Consider the following 21,780-nt stretch of genomic DNA (forward strand, 5'->3'; position numbering starts at 1 on the left):
CTTATTTAAATTATTCAAGTATTATATATTATATTATTATAAGTATTAGAATACGCAGTTTAACACATGGTGTGTTCATCTCAAAAGAAAATAAATCGTGTTCCTGTTAAAAATATGATTTTGTTATAATATATAAAGGGAACTCGTAGCAGCTTATAATTACATTCTAATGTATTACCTGAGTGAAGCATTTTTGTAAAAAGCATAAAAACATTTGACATTTATTAGTAAACTCCAAGAATATTTGAAGACAAGTAACTGTGCTAAAAGTTTATTGTTAAGGAACAACTACTGACCAAGTAGAATACTTTTTTTTCGAGCGAAACATGAGCAAAAATGTAACGTTAAAACTAAATTTGTCCTTAGGGTACCTTTGGCATTACATTTTTGCTCTTCCCTAACGCGCATGAAAACAATGATTAGTATAACACAAAAGGACACTTCTGCTTGTGTGTTTTCTCAGTGAAATTTTTGAACCACTTCCTGAATTCAGTTCTGATTGATGTCAGGAATTGTGGTGCTAGTGGGACAACCTGAAGGAAGCAGGAGACGGGATTTAGCCTTAATATGGGTGGTTAAAACTCTCTAATAGACGCTGAAGGCTGCACTTACAGGTGAAGAATGATGTCCATGTTTTATGACTAAATCCAAACACAGAGAAAGGTAGCTCTTTATGGAAGGTAGCTCTTAATGGAAAGGAACCGATGATGAGTCACATGTCTGTCTGCAGGGGAACTTTCATGCTCTGAGTTTAGGGAACTAGATTACAGGTTTAATGTGCTGTGACCGCAATAATCTGTGACAATGTGGCAACATTTCAAACAGGCACACTCTCTTTAACCCTTAAGACTTAATAGTGTCTGAGACCCAACTGTTTTCTTATCCGCGGATGATAAAGAAACACTGTCAGGCATGGTGCTGAAATGATTCAAAATGTAAATGAAATAAAATAAAATAAAAATAAAACCAGTCAAATCAAAAGAATAAAATAAAATAAAAATAAAACCAGTCAAATCAAAAGTGGAACACTGGGATTGGCTGATCTTTCGTTTTGGCAGAGGAAGGTGTGTGTACCGTAATCCTCAGGAAGATACGAAGCGAGCTTAACCTGCCCTGCAGCTTGGATTGGTCTACTTTGGTTACTTAGACAATGTAAGCAGGTTCAGGGATCAAGTGCGAACTTCGTGGCATATGGATCAGGTCTTTCTCTACTACTGTCTTTAAGCAGAATACAATCCATCGCATGAACAAAAAGGTTGAGCAGTATACCCTAATGGAGTGGCTTTTTGTTGATATTAGAACAGGTGCCATATGTCGTATGACATGTAGGCACCAACTGGTTTCTGGTAAATAGGTATACCACCATTGTTTTATAAGAGTTAGGGTTTCAAAAACCACTGACAGAAAATGTCTTATGTTGCTACAATAAAGTCGTTTCCATAATAAACCAGAGAAAGCACAGGAACGACTCCTTTAGGCTCCGCACCATGAATAACTCTGTTTAAACTAGAAATCTTTCCAGACGATCAAATTTGTTTGTGTCGTAAGCACACAAAAATGGTCAAGTCTTCCTTTAGCCCTTTGAGCAGCTGTTTCAGCGCTGCCTATCCCTAACCTGTTGCTGCACGCGGCCAGTCAGATGGATAAAAGAAGGGTACCATAATAAGCTTGCTTCCATGAAAGAGTCATTCGTTCTGGGGAAAGAACGGGAAAAGAAGCAGAGGCGACTAACCACCGACAGGAGGTGGCAGCTTTTACAGTATAATACAGTTAACAATTATCCGATTACTAAATTACTTGACCATTTCAATAATCAGTTAATCACAATTAATCTGATTGTGTCAGCCCTTTACTGAAACATGCTCACAATTTTTACAAAACGTTGCCTAAGCATCCTCTCAATGAGCTGATTTGTATCCTTGTTTGTAACTGTTGTGCAATCAAGCCAAGAGGAATAACATCAGACTAAGGTTTACGTCTACTGAAATGAGAGACTTTTACAGGCCCTCAGGGCACTGTTCTCCTAGCAGTATAAACCCCCTGGCCACGATACAATCAATCTTTTTCGCCCGCGGCCCTAGCAGCATTGGGGAGAACACTCATCTCCCTCACCGGAGGATCCGACTGGATTTCGGAGAACCGCCACATATGCAGGCTGGATTGAAGCTAAGTCTGCAGCCTATCCTCTGCGTAACCAGATGCCGGAGTAAAGAATCCATCTATACTGAAACCAGCCTTATGATTTTTCTCAGCCGATGAGCGAACACAGCCACGCCAGGAAGGCCGTGCGGAGGTCCCCGACGGTGGAAAGGCCTTGCAGAGAGCCCCCAACCAGAGACAACGGCAGAAGTTTGGCAGAGAAATAAAATGGGAAAGTTTAGAATGGTTTAATCAAAATGTTTCACTGTGTCTTTAAAGCTTGAACGAGCTAACACGCTAGCCCCGCTAGCATTCTGTAAAGCAAGCTTTGCTTATGTGGTTTGAGTGTGTTTTATGGTTATTTACTTCTAGAAGGGTTTTATACACCGATGGATATTAATGTTTTATGTTATCCGGTCCGCTCATTATGACCAAATAGAGTTTATAAGTATTTTTAAATTGGTGCTGAATGTCCAGTATCATAGCACTATTAGCTTCCCGGATAACATTAGTGCTACGGCCCTAGTAAAGACAACTACAGTTTGTTTTAAACATAAGGCTTGCTTTTGTTTCACTCCGCAATCGTTCGATAGTGTTATGAGCGTTAGTACATCATTAATAGGGAAGATTAATGTTGATTTAATGGTGTTTTGTACAACTTTAGGATTAACCCACCAAGCGACCGATCGCTACAGTGCCCCATAGCTTACCGGAGGAATAATTACATTAATGAAATCAAGTGTACTAAAGGTTACTGATTTTTACTGAATAAATCATTCTTTAAAATGGTATTTTCTCAAATAATGTTTTAACTCAGGATTTGCACTGTGAATGGGTTGAACATACCAAATGTTGTTCAAAATCAGTCAAGCAAATTTCATTTCATTCCATATTCTTTAAGATGAACTCCAACTTAGACCTGTAATGAACCAGGAATCATTGAATCATTCTGATGATGGTTTTCAACCATTTTATTTGTCTTTTGTGTGTACATAGTTCCTTAGCTTCTTTTTATCATACATTTGCTTAGTAGAGCAAGCCTCGACCCCAGTCGGTCGAGGCAGATGACCGTTCATACTGAGCCTGGTTCTGCCGGAGGTTTTCCTTCCCGTTAATGGGGAGTTTTTCTTCCCACTGTCGCTTCATGCTTGCTCAGTATGAGGGATTGCAGCAAAGCCATGTACAATGCAGACAACTCTCCACTGTGGCTCTAAGCTTCCCCAGGAGTGAATGCTGCTTGTCGGGACTTTGATGCAATCAACTGGTTTCCTTATATAGGAACAGTTTTTGACCAGTCTGTATAATATGATTGAACTTGACTTTGTAAAGTGCCTTGAGATAACATGTTTCATGAATTGGCGCTATATAAATAAAATTGAATTGAATAGATTAGTTACGTTTCACTAGCCTCGTAGAAAGGATTTCTTGATTGAAATATAGTGTTAATTCAGATACACAGCATTCTACAGTGATGTTCTCTGGATACTCATTTGATTTTTGTTAATAAATTCTTGTACTTGAAGAGAAGCTGTCAGTCATTTATTCCATATGTATGCAGAGTTTGCTGTTAAAAGAATGCCAGTGCTCGAATCACCCTTTCAAATATTGTCCTGATATCAGCTGTATGGGCTGATATTCACCGGACAATACCTAATAGACTAAGAGTCATTTATTAAACATTAAATAACTTAAAAACAGTGGCAATGGCACACCATAACCATCAAATATCTCAAGATGTGTGCCTTGAAGCTATTACAACCAAACAAATGTGGGAACAAAAATGTGCCCAGCAGGTTGATCTCTGAATACACGGAGAACATAAACTACAGGTTTAACAAGTTTGGTCAGAAGGCTAAGCAATGATCGCATAAAGCTATGCAGACAATTTAATACCCCTTAAGGGAAGATGATGTCATTGTTTGTTGATCTGGAAACAAAGTAAATAAGAGAGAGCAGTGCAACGAGAGAAAAAAGTTGGCACCTTAAAATAGAAACAGAAAAGAGTAAACATTTTGAATTGAGACGTAAGCTTCTTTTGTCCTTACAGTCGGCTTGAATAAAAGCATACTGGACATAAATCTAAAACCATGATGCTTCACAAAAAAAATAATTCAAATAAATAAAAATCAGGTTTTGGGAGATACATCTCAAAATACAGTACCCTTAATAAAACATGTAACTCACATTCCAGTGTTTTTAATGATGCGGCCCTGGTCCATCTTCTGGCCAATCCCGTGCACCACAAAGACCACATGGGTAGTCTGAGGGGGGCGGTCCTCTGGAGAGGCCTCCTCTACATAACCTCGATGGAGCCGTGTGCCGCTGCTTGAGGCTGCAGCAACAGAAACTCAGAATGAGACTGGACATTTATTTTATCCTATAGGCAGGTTTTACATTTATATGACACCTTTGACAGGTTTGTATTGAATGTACAACACTGGCAGAAATAAATAAAAAAAAAAGCCAGTTTATCAAAAGTCCAACATGCTGTTTCGATTGAAAGGAGGTCAGTAGGAGAGCCGTGGAGTCCTGCTGTGGCCACAGACCACGTGGCAGCACGTGTAACGTACTGGCAGGTCAAAGTGTGTGTCTTTACTTAAAACCTATAATCTGATCAGACTGTGTGCTAAAAGGAAACGTGATAGGGGCAAGTGAACTGTCTGGACAGCACTAAACACAGATCCTTGAGAAGAGTGTTTGCTAACCAGCCACCCATAAAGTAACCTGAAAAAGCTTCTCAAAATGGTATAGAGAGAAAATAAAATGAACCCTAGAGCTTTGGTACTGTAGACCAGTGAAGACAAAGCAATGTATAATTGTTAAGTGGAAGCACAAGGCTGAATAAACTGCTAAATGTTTTTAATCGATGAAAGTCAAAGCTGTGGCGTCAATCTGTGCTCAGCCTCTTTTATTCTGATATCCCTAAATAAAATCAGCAACGATTTGACCAAAAAGCGTCCGCTTGTGATTAATTTATCTCAACATAAACAGCTCTTCTGACGGCCTCAGAGGTCTGATAGATGACATAAATGAACAAAAGGTCTCACAAAAGACCAGGGAACACATCGGAGGTCAGGGATAAAGTGGTGGTTAAGATTAAACCAGGTTTAAGACAGAACTCTATATCCCAAGCTTTGAACATCAAACAGAGCTCGGTCCTCCCCATCATCTGAAAATGGAAAGTGTATAGCACAACTGCAAACTGACTAAAACATGGTTGTGTAGCCAACCGGTAGACCGAGCAAGGTGAGCGTTAATCAGAGAAGCAGCTTAGAGGTGGATGGTAACTCTGGAGGAGCTGCAGAGATCTACAGCTCAGGTACGAGAGCTGTTAGTTGCATACTCCAGAAATTTGGCACAACAAAACACTGGATAGAAGACATAAAAAGTCCAATAAAAGGTTGTCAGATGCCATGGAGAGGTCACAGCAAATATGTGAAAGATGATGTTCTGGTCAGATGAGGAAAAAAGTGGAGGAAAACTAACGTGGCACATCACCACAAACTCGGCATCGCACCACAGAGGGAGACGTGGGAATGGTGAGGGGATCTTTTCTTTAGGAGGGACAGTGAAGCTGGTTCAGACCAAAGCATATTCATGCTACAATAGAAGTTATGACCCCACAGAAGACTTCAAAATTGCTGTTCAAAGACCCTCTCCATTCAATTTCACTGAGTTATTCTGCAATGACAAATTAGCTAAAGTGACCAGTTCCAGTTTGTGCAAAGCTGGCAGAGACAAACCCCAAAAGCTGTGCAGCCGTGGTCACAGTAAAAAGTCATACCTGATACAGACTCCTGTCATACTTCTCATATCAAAGTTTAAATCCAAACAAACACTTCACAATTATACACTACTTTGTGGTCTATCAATAAATTGAAGGTTGCATTTGTTGCTTGGTAAAAAGTGGAAAAGGCACTCCCTAAAAATGGGTGACCATGAGTAATTATATGAGCGAATCACTTTCAATAGATCTCTTTTAATACATAATATATATGTAGATAAAAACATATGCAAGTTTTCTATATAAAATCTGCTGGTTTGAAATTCACAATTGCAAAATCATGTAAATCATATTAGTCCCTCTAACAAAAGTACAGTAAAATAAACTTATACCAAATGCTTAAGGTTGCTTTCTATCATAATCATTTCAGTGCTGTTAAATCAAACAGGATGAGTAAGAACACTATTCCCCTATCGATCTAATATGATAATGTGCGATGCAGGTGATACAGACCTTTAGAGAAGCCCAGTTTCTGGGTAACAGTGCGAGCAATTTTTGACGTGGTGGCGTCGCTGTAAAGGTAGACCTCCTCCACGCTGTGCCAATCCACATGTGTGCGGCTCAGCTTCAAATGGTGGATGGCTGCAGGGGGCAGTCAGACAGGAGTGACGGATTGAGTTCATGCAGACAGAAAGCATCGAGACAGGACACGGATCATTTGTGAGAGAGGAATCAGAAAAGCAGAGAATGAGAGAACCGCTTTTGATTCAAAGGTTTGGGAATAAAGACTTCTGAGAAATAAAACCAAAAAAAAAAAGTTACACCAAGTTAGTTTTTTTTAAAGTAGCAGCGATATGAAAAGTCCACAAACTTCTTTGCAGACTCAAATGCAGTTTTTAGCTTTGATCTGCTTACAAGAATACAATTTAAAATTACACAGCATGGTTGCATACGTCAGCTCTTGCTTGTCATCCAATTGATAACGTCTAAACTTTAATAAATATCTGTCCTCTCCTTTTTTCACTGGTTTATACGACGACTGAAGCAAGTATGAGCAAAATCATGGCTTGAGAGAAACCAGCTGACACCAACAGAGAAGCAATAAGTGAAAGTGGTGGTTTAAAGGGAGTTAAAGCGGCGCTGTGTGTCCCTGTTCAGTCAAGTTCATTTGGGTGAAATTGTTGAATATGTTGGCATTTGTCCAAAACACAGCCGTGGACTCTATGTACTGTTCTGAAACAAAGAAGGAATTAAAATCCTTAAGAAGAGGGTAAAGTTCCTGGGAAAATGCAGGGTACTGGATTAGATTTTCTAGCTTGAAACGCCAAACATTTGCCAACAATAGGAAGTTTAGAGGAAAGCTGTTTTTTTTTTTTTTGTTTTTTGTTTTTTGGTCTGGCACAGATTAGTCTAAAGAAATGCCTCTATCTGCACCTTTCGTATCAATGAGCGAAAAAAGTCGAACCTTTCATGTGTCCCATGCAGCTAACGGTCTTCTGTTGGCTGTCAAATAAATCCTCAGATTTATAAAAATAAATAAATAAATACATTTTAAAAAAGGAGTATTTACTCCACTTCTATAGAAAATGTTCTCGATCAGGTCCGTCTGCATGAAAATGAAACACTGCTTCAGAGATGAGAACAGGCAAAAAAAAAAAAAAAAACACATTGACCATCACTTTCAAACACTGAAGCCTATGAACCTACAAGACAAAGTATCTTTGCAACAGAAGGCTTGTTCTGTCGTGCATTCGGCTTTCTCTTTGTAGATGATCAGATGAAATCACTCCACGGCAAAGGAAACACAATCGTTGTTTATCACAACATGGCGTAGCACTCAACTACTCTTGGACAGCAACGGTAACAGATAGCCATTAGCTAGTCTGTTTCGATCCCAAACGTTTTTTTTTATAACCTTTTATTGTGCATTTGCTGGACAAAGATGACAAATCCCATTCTAATTTGTTCTAAATTTATCAGAGGAAGAAAACACATTGGAGTTGAAGAAACAAGCAGAAAGCTAAAAGAGATGGTTGCTGACCCTTATATTTTGGCAAAAGGTGGGGGTCAAAGGTCATGCTCTTCAGAGACAAAAACAATATATGGAAGCATCTCAATAATAATTTAAAAAAAAAGAATATCTTTAAAAAGGTTAATTCAGTCATCAAAATAAGCAGAAATCAATATGTAAAATAAACTACCCTGTAGGTAATGATATATGATTATTAAGATTACTTTTTGTTGAAACTGAATAACATTTAATGATATTCTTATTTATTGAGATATAGCTATAAAAACCAAATGGTGAATAGGGAGCGGGAATGTTAGAAAGGTTGGGGCCCCTATCATTCTAACTATTGAAATAAAAAAAAATAAAAAAAAGATTTAGTGACATTAAAAGACCAGAAAAGATGAAATGAGGTCCAGGTTGGGGAAAAACAAGAGGTGAACGGGAGACACAAAGACAGCCTGTCACACCAATCATCAGATCTGGCGCTGGAATATACTGTGACGTTCAAGTTCATTTCTCTTCAGAGGGTTGTAACATTAATGAAAAAAAAAAAAACGAAGGTTGTGACTCATCTACAAGAAAGATGCGTCTATACTGATGCTGACTTTCCCACTGGGCTTTAGGTCAAAACTGAGACGAGGAAACAAAGGGCGTCTTTCCTCAGCGTACCCAGAAATAGGACATGAACGGACGTGAGAACAGCTTGTTGGGGCTGTAACGATGACAGCATACATTCAGTCGTCCTTCCAGCTCATGAGCTGAGCTTAGCACTCAACAGGAAGCTTTGTTCACAAAACTCTATTGAACTGGAGATGCTGCTTGAGTAAAGTTACAGTAAATATGCCAGAAGAAATGAAAAAGACAGGATGACAGCTTGGAAATGCATTAAAAAGCTGAGGAGCAGTACTATGAGATTTTTTGATAGTTAACCGTTTTGAATTTCTGACGCAGTTCCTAATGAGTCTTGCAATTGTAGTTGAGTGAACCATGTTGTGTACTCACTATTCCAGCAAGGAAATGCGCAGGATTCCCCAGAAAAGCAGCAATAGTAGTAGAACCAAACTCCAGATCACAGCACGAAAAAGTGAATTCTAGCAACTAGGCTCAGTTAAAGCTGCAATGGGAACTGAGACAACAGCCTAAATCCCTTTTTTTACTACAACAACGTATCTAACTGAGCCTAGGTCTAGCTCTAAATGTAAGACTTCGAAAAAGGTTTAACCCACAAAAGAAAAGGAAAAACTAGTCCAACAGAGACCTAGCATCTAAAAGGTTAAGGGGTAAAAGCTAAAGGAGCTAACACAACAGAAAACGTAGGAAATCACAGTACCTTGGCAGCGTTTGCGCTTGTGACCTGCAGTTTTAGCACCCGTCTGATATCCACTCCATTTGAACAGAAACGGGAGATAGAAAGGGGGCAGGTGGGAGAGAACTAACAACCAACAAAGAGTGAGTAATGTTCATTACCCAGTTCTGGTTACATAAAATTGCCAATAACTCTAAACATGGAAACTTATCAAAAGGTGCTAAAGTTACCTTATTAATTCAGTGTGGTTATTCTAAGTTCATATAGGCTGCAGAAAATTAAATACCTTATAAAGGTATTCATACATCTTGAACTACATCAGTTTGTCACGCTACAACAATATACTTTATGGATCTTATGCGAAAACCAACACAAAGACACACATTAATTATTGAATTGAAGCGAAAAGGACGTGTGATGCTTAGTTTTCTTTTTACAGACACAAATCTGAAAAGTGTGGCAAGCATTTGTAATCAGTCGCGTTTACACCGATGCAATTAATTACCCACAGAATTGACCAGTCCACCTGTGACGGCCTGGGAGGTTTGATGGGAGAACACTGGTGAGCGTGAAGATCAAGGATCAAATCAGACAGGGCAAAGACAAAGCTGTGGAGATGTTGAAACCAGAGTTTGGTTTTAAAGCTACATAGCCACGTCATTTGACTTTTTAAAATGCATTTATACATCAGTAGCTCACTCTGGTTGCGTACAAAGTTTTAATGAAAAATTATCACATCCTGCTGGCATACAAGTTGTTATTTTGGTGTTTTACGCTTTCTTTTTACTCAGTTTGTTAGTAAATAAAGCCCTTCATGTATATTTAGAATTACAACGGCAGTTTAACACTGTAGATGTGCTGCAGGGGATAAACAAGGAAGCGGCTAACGGCTATTAGCATTTCCCAGCAAAGTGTGAAAACAATGAAGAAAGGTCCAAGATCCAGTGTAAAAAAAACGCAATAAAATATGATTTCAAACGGAGTAAACGTCCTTATTAATGCCGTGATAATAGTAATAGCAATGCTCTTCTTAGCCTCTACAGTCTTAAGTACAAGCAACACTATAAATAGTTTGATGGATTCTTACCATGATGCTCTGTCCCTGTATCCATTTATGAACGAGAATTTTCTTTCTCTGTGATGTTCTGATAGGAGGCTCTCTTTGCTGTAGGTCTGTTTATTTAATTAATACCGGCTGGTCTGCGATCACGCCGAGCTGCCACTTCACCACCAGGCATTGCAGAGGGGTCAGACTCGGGCATTATTTAGTAGTGAATTATTAGTCGCCATCTGGCTTTCTGGTAGTTCTGCAATACTGCCGGTAGATGGCGCCACATCTGTTTATATCTGTTTGTCAAACCCGTTGCTGGGATTCTATTTAAGCTCAGAAAGGACTACCCAAACACTATCATGATGGGTGCTTGGTGTATATATAACCTAATTTTATCATGATCAAATGGTATTTGGTCTTTTTTTTATAAGAATATAACGTGGCTATGCACCTTTGATACATCTCCAGCTTTAAAGGTCCCAGGGAACATTGTTTAATTTTGTCAATAGATTTTTTTTTTTTTTTTTTTTTTTTTTTTTTAATGGTAACATCAGAAAACGTCCCAACACAAGGCCACACGGCTAAAATGGCAGGCATGACAAAGACTGGTCAGAGAAGTAGCCAAGAGGCCTGGGGCAATTCTTGAGGAGAAGGAGAAGTCCACAGTTCAGGCGGAAGAATCTGTCGACGGGACAATAAATAGCTGTGCACTCCACATATCAGGCCTTTAGGGAAGAGACGCAAGAAGAAATCACCTTTTGAATGAAAGACGTGAAAAGTCCTTTTTGCAAGGAAGACACTGATGTGCATACATGGTGAAACATGGTGGCGGCAGCATTGTGCTTTGGGCTTGGGAACCTGGTTAGACTTAATGCGTAAGACAGGCAGACGTCCACCTATAAGCAGGACAACGGCTCTAAACATACAGCCACAGCGACGACGCATATTCATGGGTTAGAATGGCCCAGTCAAAGCCCAGACCCAATTCCCCTACACAATCTGTGACAAGACAAAAAAAAAAAAAAAACTGGTATTCACAGACACTTTCCATTCGATCCGGCTGAGCTAAAGCTGTCTTGCAAACAGTGGGCAGAAATGTCACTCTCTAGATGTGCTGAGCTGGTAGAGATGAACCCCAAAGGGCTCGCAGCTCTAACTGCACTGAAAGGTGCTCCTCTGAGACGTTTGACTCAGGCGGGCTGAAGGAAAATGCATGCCACACTTTTCAGATTTCTGTTCGTAAGAAAAATAGATCTTTCTACCGCCCGATTACGCTCTACTTTAAGCTGGTTGATCAAATAAAATGTACTGGTGGTTGTAACGTGACAAAATGTGGGAAACATTTTAATTCTTTTGCTAGGAACTGTAACTGGTGCCTAAACACTGGGGGTTAGATGGCTGAGGTAGAAGGTGATGTAATCTTAGGTTAACTGAGGCCATCTGTTTTTGTACCTGTCTGATACATTTGTACACCTGGCAGCTTTCTACTCATGTTGACATTTTTAAACACTAATAATTACGTTTAAAACCTTATTTTTACTAAGGTGGTACTGAGTGCAAATTATTTCTATAACTTTTCTAACAACATAAACATGAAATTGTCATTATAAAGCAAATAAAGTCGGGGATCTGTAACTTCAACAGCAAACTGCTCAGCAACCTTTGTTTTGAGATAGCGCCTTTAATTTACAGCATTTAATCTGTTTATGAGCACTTCTAATCTGAAAAAAAGTATAATTATTTCATCTTTAAATATCAAGAGCTTGAATGAAATCAGAAAGGCCAGTAAAATAAATCAAACCATAAACAACGAGATATTTTGAATATCAACTGTGAAGGCCACGAGTCTCAGATTTGACTAAATCCTTTGAAACCTGATAACGCGGCAATCAGACTTGCAAATGTCGGCAGTGGTTGCCTCAGCCGAGGAGGAGGGGAGAAGTGCTGAGGCATAAGGTAAGAGTGTTTGCTGTAAGAGCGATCGGTAGAGCACTGATGGAGGCATGGAAAAATAAGTGCTCTGTAATGCCTGGGACATCTATTAAGCACTGAATGGGTGGATGGAGGTCAACGTCAACTTACTAGCTTGTGTTTTGTGCAGCAGACCACAATGTGCAACTGGCCTTGGGTCTTTTGATGATAATGCAAAGCATCCTTGAAGAAAATGATCAAAGCAGAGAGTGGGTTTGGCTCTTTAATATTTACTAATGGCTACACAGACAGGTAATAAACAATTTAGAGGTCTCCCACATATAGGAGGACTTCCAATAAAACACCGCCCTGCGTTTACCTTCTTTTTTAGTTCTTTCACTAATTACATATAATCAGAGGCTCTGGAATACGACGGTAGGCTAGAAGAAAATAACTACTGGGCTTTGCCCTCATCAGAAATATGCAGGACACACAGCTGACGCCATTGTTGGCCTGCTGGATGTAATTTTCCCTGACGTCTTTCGAGCCTGAAAGATGAGTCCACGCCCTGTTGTTTCTACACCCGGCATTGTACTCTGCACACCCAAAGGTAGTGGATGGAAATCAAGAGCAAAACATCCCAAAGTCACTATTTAAGGAGTCTCCTTCATTCTTCTGAAACATTAGAAAGCAGTTTTGGAAAAAGTCCAGCGGCTAGAGTTCGACAAGGCACTATATCCTCCAGGTACTGGTTATATTTGAGGCTCATTATCTACAAGGAGCCATCTAAAACAGCACTCAGTGCTGCATGCGCTAAGTCCACCGTGTCTGCTGCTGCGTCGGTAGCAAAGTGCAAGCTATGATAAAAAAAAGGATGTGTTGCAAGTCTGTAATGTATTAGTGCACTTGTTTTAGAATCCTTAACTTAGATGTAATGCAGTCTAAAATAGCCTCCATATGGCGCCTAGTGCCACAGATTATTGGTGTCAGGACAAAATGCTCTTCTGTAAGAGGCAGGGAGCGACGTTAGCTCAGAGATGGTGAATTAACAAGTTCCATCGCTCACTTTGCTTTCAGGCTCAGCTAAATATAGAGGTGCAAAAACCGGGGGTCTCTCTGCAGGCACTGATATTTGTTTTCTATTCGGTAGTAGCAGGGAAAACAGGAGCAGGCTTTTTGCTGTGGCTCATTCTGTTACAAATGGGATGGAGCTATATTGTTCCCCCCCTTTTGCAGGAGTCCAGCTCATCCACGACACGTTGAAACAGCATCCATCAAAAAAGCCGCGGCGTTAGATTTCACGCAGCTTTCACTGAAGGTGTGCCATCAATCTAGTATATATTTTAGCGACTATGCATTCATGCATCTACATGTGCATGAATGCACGTGATTTTTTTAAATCATCCTCGCTAAAAGCCAACAACTCAACTGAAAATATTGTTTCTCAGGAAATTATAATTTTATTACAGGTTGGATTTATTGGAGATATTTCGTGTGTCACTTTCTCGTTTATTTAGAGACAAAGTCCCTTTTTCTGTAATTAAATCTAAAAACTCTTATCAATCTGAACTCTTTAGCAGTGTTTTAGCTTCCTGTTCACACCACCCCCCACGTTCATCGAACTGGCAGCCTTTAGAAGGCCTCTTTCTTTTTGTTGGCCAAAACTAAGGTTTGTGATATTCTGCTTGAGCCATTTTTTTTAAAGAGGCCTCTGCCAAAAAGTACACGGTGAACCCGCTTTAAAACGGCAGCATGACGAGACAGGAGAAAACAATGGGGGCACCTGCCAGGTTCTTTTCTATCGACTGGGCATCGATACCACAGCAGGCCACATATTTCATTATTAATCAAGTCCCTTGGCCCTTGCTTCAACCCTAAACTAAACACCTAATCCCCCCTTTTTTTGTCGTAATAAAGCTATTAGCTGGGTTCACTTTTTGAGGCTATTAGCAACAAGAATGAATGCATCTGTCCTGTTTTGAAGCTTTACAGACTAAAGAATCTAACTTGAGCCCCTTCTCCGGCACTCACCGTCTTTGCTGTCGACGGTCTTGACCACCAGATCCGTCTCGAAGGTGTCCTGCAGATGTTGGCCTCGGAAGTGGCTCAGGTGCTCCTGCTCAATGAGGTCGCTCTCTTCCTCCTCCAGCGGGAGCCAGGTACCATCAATAAACCACTGGCCTCTCATCACAGGAATATGGTCTTGTTCTGCAGCAGACATACAGCTGATTTAGTTACACATACTTTTGGAAGACATATATATATTTTTTAAATAAACCCTTTTCCTTATCCGTTAGCGATAACTAATCTACTGACTTTGTGCTGCATTTTTGTATTGAATTGGACTGTATATGCATCAGATGTGAATATAAATGGGTTGTATAAGAATAAATGGATTGAATTGGATTCAACATACTGTAATTGGGTATAAAATGGACCCATTTGTCTTGCCTTGACGTGACATTTCGTGTGAATAGGTGCTAAGTAAACAAAACGAAGGGAGCAGAATTACAATCCCTTTCTAGGAGGTGACTCGTTTTCCCGTGGCACCTCAGACGACGTCTGGCGAACTGATTTGCATTTAATTACATAAGTCAGTCAAATCCGGGAGGAGCGAGCCTTGGTGTTTAACAGAGCGGGGCCAGGTTTCATTACAGTCCAGAGTGAAATTATGAACACGGTTCTGACTTGACTCCCAGGGGTGGTGTTGGAGCTTAATAGCCGATCCTTAATTAGGCACAATCTGAAAAAAAAAGACAGAGTGTCTCTGGGCAAAATGACACGAATGATATTACCTGTGTGTTTAAATGTCCCATTTAAATCCAAAACAAACGCATAAGGGCTGAGATAAGGGCTCAGTAGATGAGATTGGCTCACCAGTTATCAGTCAATATTTACCAATAGATGTATGATCAGCAGCAAAGGCCAAACAAACTGATATCAGAAACCAACGTTCATCCGAAAAGTATTCAAAAAGTGAAAAAAGAATATCGGACCAGTTTTACTCATGTGACCGATACAGATACGCTGAGAAACGAGTAACATTGGCCGATAGCGATGTTAATGCAGATATATCGCCCATCCCTACCCATCATTATTATAACAACTACAGCTGTTAAGCTACAAGTGGCGTGTTGGTAAATGAGCCAGCTACAGGTTGTATGACAGCAGCTAGCTCTAATAAGCATTCAAAATTATAAATAAAGAGTTTATTCTATATTTATGCACGTTGTTCTTTTTTATGCTTTAAATAAAAGCCCTTTTCCATTAAATTTTGATGTAAATACTGTGACACTAAGGTAGTCATGCTAAAGATTATTCTGCAGTGAGAATCTTATACAGGCTTACGCCAACTACAAAAACTAAAAATGTTGGTATGCGTTCATCTTTGAAAGAACCAAAAAAACGGCCGACTCTTTGATCAAGGCCATAATTTATCTTTAAATCTTTAATTTGTTTCCCCCAAAGTAACCTGAAACTAGACAAGAGGTAATAGATGCAGATCATAGAGTCATTAAAATTAACGGGGCTGCTTGATTTAAAAATCAGCACAGAGGATCATTAATTCAAATAAGCTCTGATCGCGGTCAGATCTAGAACAGCAACAGGATTAATATTGTTAGAAACACACATAATAAAAAGGACAGCGACCAGAACCGGCTAAGATCCATTGATTGGCTCGCATTAGCTAAAGTCAAGTCAAATGGCAAAAATCACCAAGGAACCTGCAGCATGTTTTCCTCTTTTTTGGGGTCATATTACTCAGAAGAAAAAATCTAAATCAACCTACAACAGAACTGGCAGAGCAGACTTCGATAATCCGTACCGGCCAGAAAAACCCTGATCAGTGCATCTGCGGTAGTCGCTCTTCATTCCGTCTTAAAAGAAACAACCATGCATAAACTATCCCATAGAGATCAGATGTTCCTGACACGCTCTGAAGACCGACTTAAACGTTTTCCCTCAAGCTTTCATGAAAGTTGCAACTGAAGATGATCCGATATCCGCAGATTTAAATTAGGCCTGCACCATATTAGTAAAACATGATAAATGCGACTACATTGGCAAATATCCCAATAATCATCTGATTTTAAGGCTATAGTAGTTTTGAATCAAACCTAAAAAAAAACAAACTAAAGGATTATCCCCATTTCTGCATTATAGTATGTGTCCCTAACACAACATTAAATGATTAATGATCCAAAATGCATAATGAAAACATTGATCCATATCATCATTTTTAAGATACGCCTTTATTTTTGTAATTCAGAAGGCATGAGACTATAGTGAACATATTATTATTATTGTAAATAATAATAATATAATTATTTTACAATTAGAAGAATGCTGTTTTTGATTTACATGCCTGATACCTGTAAGAGCTTAGAAATAAAATGGTCAAATAACAATTTTTTTTTTATATCAATGTTTATAATGGTGTTAGATGGGCAGATGATATTGCGTCACATCGATTGCAGACTTGTGGACTGAATTTAATGGAAATCGTATCGTAAAAAAGACTTTGTGATATCAGCTAATATCGTATCGTCACCCAAACATATCGATATGACTTTGGATCGTGATAATAAACCAACTCTGTTCTTTAGTAATTGACCCGTGGATCAGAAGGGGAAACTAGCAGATTCCAAATATCTGATCGGTGCAACTCTACATAAGCCAAAAATGTCCCAATGACGGTTTTCCATAAACAATGGTGACAGTTCAGTTTCCAGCTTAAATGTAAACAGAGTGAATGCAATTACGAATGGCAGCAGACCAGCAATCTGCACGCAGTCTTTACACTGCAGACTATTAAATATACATGATGTAAAAAGCACACGAGAATCGTTAATGAGATAATGTGATTCGGAGCGGACACGCACATTATTACCAAGCAAGCGCCAGCCGTGTGGATTTAGTGTAAGTGATGGTGGGGGGGGGGGGGGGGGGGCAATCTACTCACGCTTCCAGTAGACGGGGTAGCATTTCCTCTCCTTTATGTCGACCTCATAGAGGCCTCCCCGAACACACACGGCCTCCACGTTGATCTCAATGCCGTCCGGGTCGCTCCCGTCAAACGACACGGTGGACGTGTCCAGAGAGCCGCGGCCTTCGTCCACGCTGCCAGTGCCAGCGTCCACGGGCACGGCGCCGTTCTGCCCCGGGCTGTCCACGCATTTACCGCCGCCCTCCTCCTCCCCGCCGCCGCCGCCGCCGCCGCCAGCCCGCGAGCGTACCGCGCCGGGGTTCAGCTCGCAGTATTTCCGAAACATCAGCTCGATCTTAAGGGAGTCGTGTCCGACGAACGGCTTCCACGTCTTCTTGTCCTCCTTGTAGAACCACCGGACCTCCTCGGGGACCAGCTCCGTGACCACCTCGTTGAACCTGTGCCTGGAGCTGTTGGACCGAGACCTCTTCCTCCTCTCGAACAGCGGGCCGACGCCGTTCCCGTCGCTGTCCCTGTACTCCAGCGGGCTGCTCTCCAGGTAGTCCTCCGGGGAGCCCAGCTCGAAGAATATGCCGTCCTGCGAGCCGTGGTTCTGGGCGCGTATCAGCGGCAGGTGTCCGTCCAGTCCCGGCTGGACCGACGACATGCCCGCCTGCATCGTGTCGTCCACGAGGCTCATCTCGTGGCAGCAGGCGAACACATCGCCGCCCAGGACCCAGTCCTTGTTGGCGTCGGCGCCGACCGCTGGACCGTTGCCGTCTGCGCCGAAAGAGGAGCTTATGCGGAGGTTCTGGTTGAAACCGCTCATAGCTGTCGGAGCAGGGGCTTTTCACCCCAGACAAGCCAGCCGTGCCAGACTACACCCGCTGCCGGAATTCATGTTACTAAGCGGTGCAAACAAACCTACGAGAACACCTCCGCGACACCTTCCAACGCATCCCCATTAGCGGACCCACAGCTGTTGGCTCGTATGCTAGCTCGCTAAGCTAATGAAGCCGGCAGGAGAACTAACCTGCGCAGACAAAACACACAAAAAAAAGGCTTTAGGTACCCCACTTGTCTTTTAGAGCCCTAGCAATGTAAACTTGATTGAACCCTCGCAGGTGACATGGCGTCGCTTCGGTCCGGCGTAACGCAGCAGTCACCGCACTTTGAGTATCCCTGGTCCCATCGGACTATCAAAGACTCCTCCATTTGAAAACAAATCTCGCATAGAGACGGAACTGTAGTGCGAGCTCGTGCGCAACGTACCAGCTGACGCACAGAAATCACGTGAACGCGCACGTCGGTGTTGAGCGAACGACGAGAGCGGTTGTGTTTCCTTTCTCCTCTGTCAACAAAACTCCATTGTTCGCTTTCTGCACTAGAGGGCGCCAAATACTTACATTTCCAGAAGCATAATCCTAACATGAACATACAAATCTAAATTTTAGCAATATTTTTAGAGTGATTATATTATTATTGTTTTACATTTGATCTAGAATCCACATACTATTTCAAACCTCCCAAATTATGTTGTTTGTTTGTTCCTCTTTTAGATAACGTATACTAAGGGCCATTGCAATCAAATCATTTTCCTCCTGGGATTAATGAAAGATATTTAAATTTAATTTAACCTTAGGTAGTTTTTGCAGTTTTCCAGCTTTGAATTGCTTGGAATTTACTCACCAAGATGAAACTTTACAGTTACCTGACAATTGTTTTAAGACATTCATCTCACGCCACCTGCTTCTTATTTCAACTTCAATATACTAGCTGAAAAGACACAATAAACTATTTGAAAATCCAAACAAACATTTAACAGATAGATATTTAATTATTCCTTTCATTATATATATATATATATATATATATATATATATATATATATATATATATATATATATATATATATATATATATATATATATATATGTGTGTGTGTGTGTGTGTGTGTGTGTTGCGTGAAAATGTGATTTGTCCTTTAATTCTTTATATTTTAATCAGAGTTTCAGGGAAAATCTACAACTTTTTGTTACTGTGGGAATAGTTATGATATGATACACATTTTATGTATATATATTTTATGTTTAGCTAGTGGTCACTAGGCTGGATGAAGACCTAGTGCTTCTGCACACAATGAAAGGAATGATAAGGGGAGTTAAAAAAAGAAAACACCAAGTATGCATAACAACCCTTAGGCAAGGCAAGTACATTTCTGTACAAGGACAATGCAAAGGGCTTTACATGATTAAAATAGAGGGAAATAAAAACAGAATATATGGGAATCAAGTAGCCCCAGGTGACTACATGTGGCGCCCACAAGCCTGTTCTAAAAAAAAAGCCCAATCAGCCAGTGAGCTACATCTAAAACTTTATTATATTCTGTTACTCTTCCTGTTTATTCACACTTGCATTTATCTAGTTTTTAAAATGACAATCTCTATAACAAAACATGAAAAAAATGTTTATTTTACATAAAGTTAAGATGAACTCTGACTCTTCAAATTCAAAGGTCAGTACCAGTAGCCCTTCGTACGACAACACCAATGAAGTAGCTCTCAGTTTCAAAAAGGTTGATGACCCCTGGTCTAGAAGGTTGATGCACTGACAGCAAATCTGTAATATGCTTAGGTGCTAATCCATTCAGTGCTTTATAGACTAACAGAAGTATTTTAAAGTAAATTCTCTGAGATACAGGGAGCCAGTGTAATGACTTTAGAACTACGCTGATGTGCTCTACCTTCTTAGTCTTAGTGAGGACATGGGCAGCAGCGTTCTGGATCAGCTGCAGTGCTCTACTTGACTTTTTAGGCAGACCTGTGAAGACACTTGCAGTAATCAGTTTGACTCAAAAATAAATGCATGGAGCAGTTTTTCAAGATCATGTTGAGACATTAGTCCTTTAATCCTGGAAATACTCTTCAGGTGATAGGTCAATTTAGTAACTCCCTTTATGTCCCTCTAAAGGTTCAGGTCTGAGTCCATCACGACACCGAGATTTTGACTCGGATCTGTGGTTTCTAGCTGTAGTAACTGAAGCTGTGTGCTAACGCTTGATCGATCCTCCTGTGCAAAGAAAATTATGCAAATATCTATGTGTCATCCGCATAGTAATGAAAACTGATCTTTATATATATATATATATATATATATATATATATATATATATATATATATATATATATATATATATAATCTAAGATAAGGGGAAAATGTAGGTATTGAATAGGAGGGGCCCAAAGATGGAACCTTGTGGGACCCCACATGTAATTTTTGTCATCTCTGATTTAAAGTTACTGACACATTAAAGTCCCTGTTTTTCAAGTAAGATTTAAACCAATAAAATGCTGTGCCAGAAAGACCAGCACAGTTTTTTAGACGCTCTAATAAAATTGAGTGATCAACAGTATCAAATGCTGCTCTGAGGACCAAAAGTACCAGCAGTGTGGTTCTTTCATAGTTTATATTAATACAGATGTCATTCATCAGGGTGGTGTCTGACTGGAAGAAGTCAAAGCAGCTGGTCACTGTTAAAAAGGTATTTAACTGTTGAAAGGCAGCTTTTTTTTAATAATCCTACTGATGGAGGGGAGGTTTAAGATGGACCTGTGGTTCTGCAGTTGCAACTTGGTCAAACTGCTCATTTTCAACAATTGTTTAATAATTGTCGTTTTTAAGGCCTGGGGGAAAACACCTGATGAAAGGGATGGGTTTAATATTTGAATCACATCAGATGCTATGAAACGCAAAACTTTCTTAAGGAAATCTGCAGGCAAAACATCAAAATGCTGTTTACATGTCAAATGTTTTTTGGAAGGGATGCCGGAAAAAAAATGCATTTGCTGTTCTACCTTTACACATGTAGACATGAGGAGTTTGCTAAACTCTGCAGGGACTTTAGGACACATAAATTAATCATCTTCTATGACCATCTCCACCCACAGACCTCAATCCAATAAAACCAGTGGTGTAAGCTGAAGAGAAGAGAACATATGTGAATCAGCAAAAAAAAACTTGCGATGATCTACATAGACTGAACAAAAAGGAAATTACCCTCTTTGTTGATTTTAACCAAATGAAACATTACATCGGAATACTTACTGTTCAACTGGCCAAAGGTAGCAGTACAAAGGGAGATAATTGTTGTTAAATAAGTTGTTAATGTGGGATTTCCCACCCCAATCATTGAATACACTTAAATAGAAAGGTTGGATTTGTTTCCAAGATTTTTCAGGATGGAATTATACTACTTGCAATAAAGTTTTTCCCCTTATGTCTTTAGCAGATGTGCCAATAAATGAGACCAGCGCTGTGATCCAGGATGGATTCACTGATCAAACAATGTTAGCATAAGCAAGTGGTTCATGGATAGAAACTTTGATTCAAACCTTGACTGGAGAGCAGGAAAAACCACTCACAAAAATGTCCCTACGAATTAATTTTAAACATCAGACAATGATTTATAGATAACATATAGTCAACTTCTATATACATTTTTTCCACGTTGTTCATGGTATTTGTCATTGAACCGAAACAATCCCAAAACCCGTACCAAGTACCCTTTCCTGTGTGAAATATTGGTGCACTGGAAGTGAAGTAATATTCAGAACATTTTATGACAAATACTGTTTCAAATAGCTCAGTAAGTTAAAATATCATCTAAAAACATGTTTATTTAAATTATACATTACTAAGAAAGTCATATAGA

The 21,780-nt window shown here is 39.9% G+C and overlaps 1 protein-coding gene across 3 annotated transcripts in view; it reads right to left on the reverse strand.

Annotated features, from left to right (window-relative positions):
• The window catches only part of ddhd1a (DDHD domain containing 1a), a 30,853-nt gene extending 12,506 nt beyond the window's left edge, over positions 1 to 18,347 (reverse strand). The window contains exons 1-6 of one of the 3 annotated variants that reach the window (XM_012861541.3): positions 17,106 to 18,347; positions 14,174 to 14,350; positions 12,314 to 12,385; positions 9,205 to 9,306; positions 6,377 to 6,505; positions 4,324 to 4,471 (exon numbers count right to left, since the gene is read on the reverse strand). In XM_012861541.3, coding sequence (XP_012716995.2) covers positions 4,324 to 4,471; positions 6,377 to 6,505; positions 9,205 to 9,306; positions 12,314 to 12,385; positions 14,174 to 14,350; positions 17,106 to 17,898 — 1,421 coding nt within the window. In that variant the 5' untranslated portion in view covers positions 17,899 to 18,347. The remainder of the gene's footprint in view (positions 1 to 4,323; positions 4,472 to 6,376; positions 6,506 to 9,204; positions 9,307 to 12,313; positions 12,386 to 14,173; positions 14,351 to 17,105) is intronic. The other 2 variants (XM_012861542.3, XM_012861544.3) reach the window with 2 other exon arrangements.
• Positions 18,348 to 21,780: the final 3,433 nt, after the last annotated feature.

The sequence above is a fragment of the Fundulus heteroclitus genome, chromosome 19 (genome assembly GCF_011125445.2).
Source record: "Fundulus heteroclitus isolate FHET01 chromosome 19, MU-UCD_Fhet_4.1, whole genome shotgun sequence".
Lineage (NCBI taxonomy): Eukaryota > Metazoa > Chordata > Actinopteri > Cyprinodontiformes > Fundulidae > Fundulus > Fundulus heteroclitus.